The sequence below is a fragment of the Phytophthora sojae genome (assembly GCF_000149755.1).
Source record: "Phytophthora sojae unplaced genomic scaffold PHYSOscaffold_17, whole genome shotgun sequence".
NCBI lineage: Eukaryota > Oomycota > Peronosporomycetes > Peronosporales > Peronosporaceae > Phytophthora > Phytophthora sojae.
Window position 1 is genome coordinate 383,300 of NW_009258131.1, and position 4,063 is coordinate 387,362.

At 58.4% G+C, this 4,063-nt stretch overlaps 2 protein-coding genes across 2 annotated transcripts; both read right to left on the minus strand.

Moving 5' to 3' along the window:
* Positions 1-1,732: 1,732 nt before the first annotated feature.
* Positions 1,733-2,890, minus strand: PHYSODRAFT_534293 (hypothetical protein; the record flags this gene model as incomplete). The annotated part of the gene is made up of 1 exon (XM_009540994.1): positions 1,733-2,890. The coding sequence occupies one exon, from the start codon at positions 2,888-2,890 to the stop codon at positions 1,733-1,735; it is 1,158 nt and encodes a 385-aa protein (XP_009539289.1).
* A 636-nt stretch (positions 2,891-3,526) lies between these two features.
* On the minus strand, positions 3,527-3,943 carry PHYSODRAFT_342512 (hypothetical protein; the record flags this gene model as incomplete). Its single annotated transcript, XM_009540995.1, has 1 exon — positions 3,527-3,943. The coding sequence occupies one exon, from the start codon at positions 3,941-3,943 to the stop codon at positions 3,527-3,529; it is 417 nt and encodes a 138-aa protein (XP_009539290.1).
* Between the last annotated feature and the right edge of the window lie 120 nt (positions 3,944-4,063).

Here is a 4,063-nt window from a genome sequence, read left to right on the forward strand (position 1 = left end):
GTCGACTCTGAGGATCCCCGTGATCACCACCCAGCACATGAAGAACGTGGAGACGCTGGACAGCAAGCAGAACGCGCAGCTTGAGCGCGAGGACCCCGAGCTGAAGAGAGCTGTTGAAGAACGCGAGCAGGCCGCGGAACGGAAGGAGCCCGTCGCGGACTCGTCGCAGATCAGTGAGACGCCGAAGGTGCCCGAGAGCGGCGATCCGGCGGTGAAGTCGAAGAAGAGCAGCAAGAAGAAGAGAACCGTTGCAGCAGAAGACGCTGCAAGAGTGGAAGGAGCTGGCGCTGATGAAGAACAGCTACCAGCAGAAGAGGTGCAGCCTACGCGCATGCGCACGCGCTACATGGGCAAGAAGCACGTGTCCGTTGGTAGCGTGAGCGCGGTCATGCTTAAGGACCCGAAGAACTTCCGCGAGGCGATGAGGGACCCGCGCTCAGAGCAGTGGAAGCAAGCCATCAGAGAGGAGATCGAGGCGCTGGAGCAGAACGGCACGTGGAAGGTGGTGAAGAAGCCGGAGAACGCAAAGCTGCTGCACACCAATTGGTGTTCAAGCTGAAGACGCACGCGGATGGTACCATCGAGCGGTACAAAGCTCGATTGGTGGCGCATGGCGACGAGCAGGAGTACGGGGTTGACTATACGTACACCTTCTGTGCCGTGCTCGACATGGAGTCGGGCAAGATCATCTTGGTGGTGTCGCGCATCTGGAAGGTTCCCGCGCGCCACGGAGACGTGCCCAGTGCGTACGTGAAGGCCAAGAACGAGGAAGAGTTGGTCATCATGCTCATCATCCCCACCGGAATGGAGTTCACGGAGAAGCAGCTCCGTGCGCTGGGTGTCAAGAGCAAATACGAGCTGGCGTTGTTGCTCGAGAAAGCGCTCTACGGGCTCAAGCAGTCGGGCAGGCTGTGGAACCAGTTGCTGCACAGCATCTTGCTGTCGCTGGGATTCCGGCAGTGCTACTCGGACAGCTGCCTCTACGTCAATATCGAGGAGGATGGCATGACGCTCGTCGGCGTGTACGTCGACGACATCCTCGTGACGGCCACAAGCGTGGAGAAGGTGGACAAGTTCTTCCAGGACATGCAGATTGTGGAGCTGAAGGGCTTAGGAGTCGTGTCGAAGTTCCTGGGTATCGCCTTCAGCTACGACGAGGAGGACGGCTGGACTCTCGATCAGGAGCAGGTGATCCTGGACATGTTGGTGAAGTTCGGGTTGGGCAAAGCGGGCCCGGTCAGCACGCCGATCGGCGGTGAACAAGACGGCGAGGCGCCAGGGGAGCTGCTGCCAAGTGGTGGTGCTGGCACACCAGGTCGCCCGACGGTGCAGACATTCCAGTCATTTGTGGGGAGCTTGCTCTGGATCTCTAGGTGCACGCGGCCCGACATCTCGTTCGCCGTGCACCGTGCGACGAGGAAAATGCTGTAGCATCAACAAGTAGCTGATGGCCTCGACAGCTCCGGCGCCCTCCCCACCTTCGCCCCTCTTCTTCAACCTGGGGTGAGGCGCCAAGCTGCCGCGGACAACGGAGCTGTCACGAAGCTCGCTCGTTCAAGGGCATGCGGCGACCATCGCGACCAAGCCACTCAAGTATGCATCATCACACACCCAACAACCAACTCCAGCCAAGCACCATCAAGGCGACCATCCAAGTCCACCTCGCCATTTCATCGGGGGCTGCCTCGCACGGATTCACTGCGAACCCGCTGCGAGGCATGCCTTCGGTGATCTAAGGACGTTGCCTTTTGCCCCAAATGTGTTCACGGAGAAGGTTTGAAAATGAGCGCACAATGTTCTTGGCAGATTTCTCCTTCGCAAAGCCCGGTGACTGACCCGACCACATGGACGAGAAGGCCGTGTCTCCATTTACCTCCGCAGCCTTCTTGAGCGCAGCGAGTGGTGCTCCAGCCGTGGGGAACTCTGGCGCTGCAGCACACATGGGACCCAGCTCCCGCATCACACGCGTCACGAATCCTCGAGCTGGTCGGCCCGAGAAAATGTTGGTGATCGCCGTCTCCAGAGCTTCCTCCCCCGTTGCAGTCGCCGCCCACTTCAACATTTGTCGATGCAAAGCCGACGTCTTGGTCTCGTCGGCGAGCAGGAAGACGGTACCCATTTGCACTGTGGTTGCACCAAGTGCACTTGCAGCTAGAACCCCTCGAGCGTCGCCGATTCCACCCGTTGCAATCACCGGGAGCTTCACTGCGTCGACGATCTGCGGGACCAACGACATCGTCCCAATCTGTCGTGGGAAATCCATGGAGCTGTTGCGGTACTGCTCACCAGAGGAGCTAGGCTTGTTACCTTCTCTGGGTAGGAAGACAGCTCGATGGCCTCCTGCCTCCACCCCCTGAGCAATGATAGCGTCGCAGCCTCGCTCTTCGAGCCATACAGCTTCGCGCACAGTGGTGGCGGACGAGATCACGAAGGCGCCAGTGTCCTTGACGCCTTGCAGCATGTGAGGAGCCGGCAGGCCGAAGTGGAAGCTCACGACTTCAGGCTGGAGCTCCCGCACCAGCTCGAGACTCCCTTCGTCGAACGGCATCCGTTGCGCCCCCTGCGCTGTCAAGTGAGCGAGGTTCACGCCGTACTCTTCGTAGTATGGAGCGAGGATATCTTGCCACTGCTTGTCCGCCTTAGCGTTGGCAGGAGGCAGCGAGTGGCAGAAGAAGTTGAGGTTGATCGGCGCCGTCGTCGCGGCTCGGAAGCGCTGCACGTGCTCGCGCACGGTGTCCGGGGACAGCAGAGCGCAAGGAATGGCGCCGAGACCTCCGCCACGGGCCACGGCAATGGCGAGGTCGCTGGCTTGCGCGCCGGCCATCGGAGCTTGGAACAGCGGCACACGCAGCCCCAGACGCTGGATGATTCGGAGGTCGCGCCACGCCATGACGCCCGTTGGTTGCTTTATTGGGAGCGGCTCGTGCTTGAGAGCTCGCGGAATCGGAAGTGAAGTGGAGACTTTGAAGTGAGGGCGCTGCGAATTGATGCACATCAAATCATTAGTTTGGATGGTTTGATGAGTGGCCTGGCGAGGAGCTGATTCGTTCGTCAGATTTGTCTGGAAAGGAGAAGTTCGTCCACATCTGCTCGAGCCTCTTTTTGTTCTTCACCGACGTGGACACTGACGTCCACCTACCGTTTTCGGCGGACATCTTTGTCATCGGGCTGAGGGAAATCTGCACAATTTACGTCACATGACTGTAAGTTGAAGTTGTACTGTACCCTCAACTTCTAGCAACTAAGGCCGCCTCAAGCTCAGGCGCAGCAACGACCTCCAAGCAACACTCTAGTCACTTTTACGCAGTGCCATACAGAGGAAGCCAAGCCTCACTCGCCACTCTACATTCTGGAACTGCCGTAAAGGCTCCCGGAGGGCAACGAGCCGTCGGCTCTCGAACGATGCCAAGCAAGCTTCCTGTATCTGTTGAGATGACACGCCCATCCCATTGACTGTGGGGCCAATCCTCACGATGAGGTGTTGTTATTGTTAAAGAGAAATATTGCACAATTGTTGACGCATAAACTAATACTGAAGTACTGTTTTCTTGACTGTAGGCGTGCTCTGCTGGATCGAGATATCGTCCAGGTGAAGGTCGCCAAATACAAGGGCAGAAACGCTCGGAGTCGTACCGTTCTGCTCGGGGCTCTTGCTGGACTTCTTCGTTCGCTTCATTTGCTCCGGAATATCGCGGAGTGCGTTCCTCAGTGCAGCCGTGTACTCGTCTCCCAGTCCCACAGCTACTAGGCACAAAGGAAGTTCCAGAGCTTCGGCTTGAGCTGCAATAGTCTGAGAGGGGATGTCCTGGATAGGGACGACGTTTGTCTTCGGGTCGATCGTTGTAAGCAGCACAACGCGAGGCATAGGCTTCTGTTCAACAGCGTAAGACTCGTACAAGGCACCCAGCGCCAAGAATGAGTCCTTCCCGCCACTCCAAAACATGACCACAAGGTCGTTCTGCGCGTCAGAGCCAGCGTCAGCACCTTCGGGCCAGAGCTTTTGGCCACCCGGGGATCCCTTCGCGAAACCGCGTGAGCGACGACGCGGCTGCAGGAAAACATA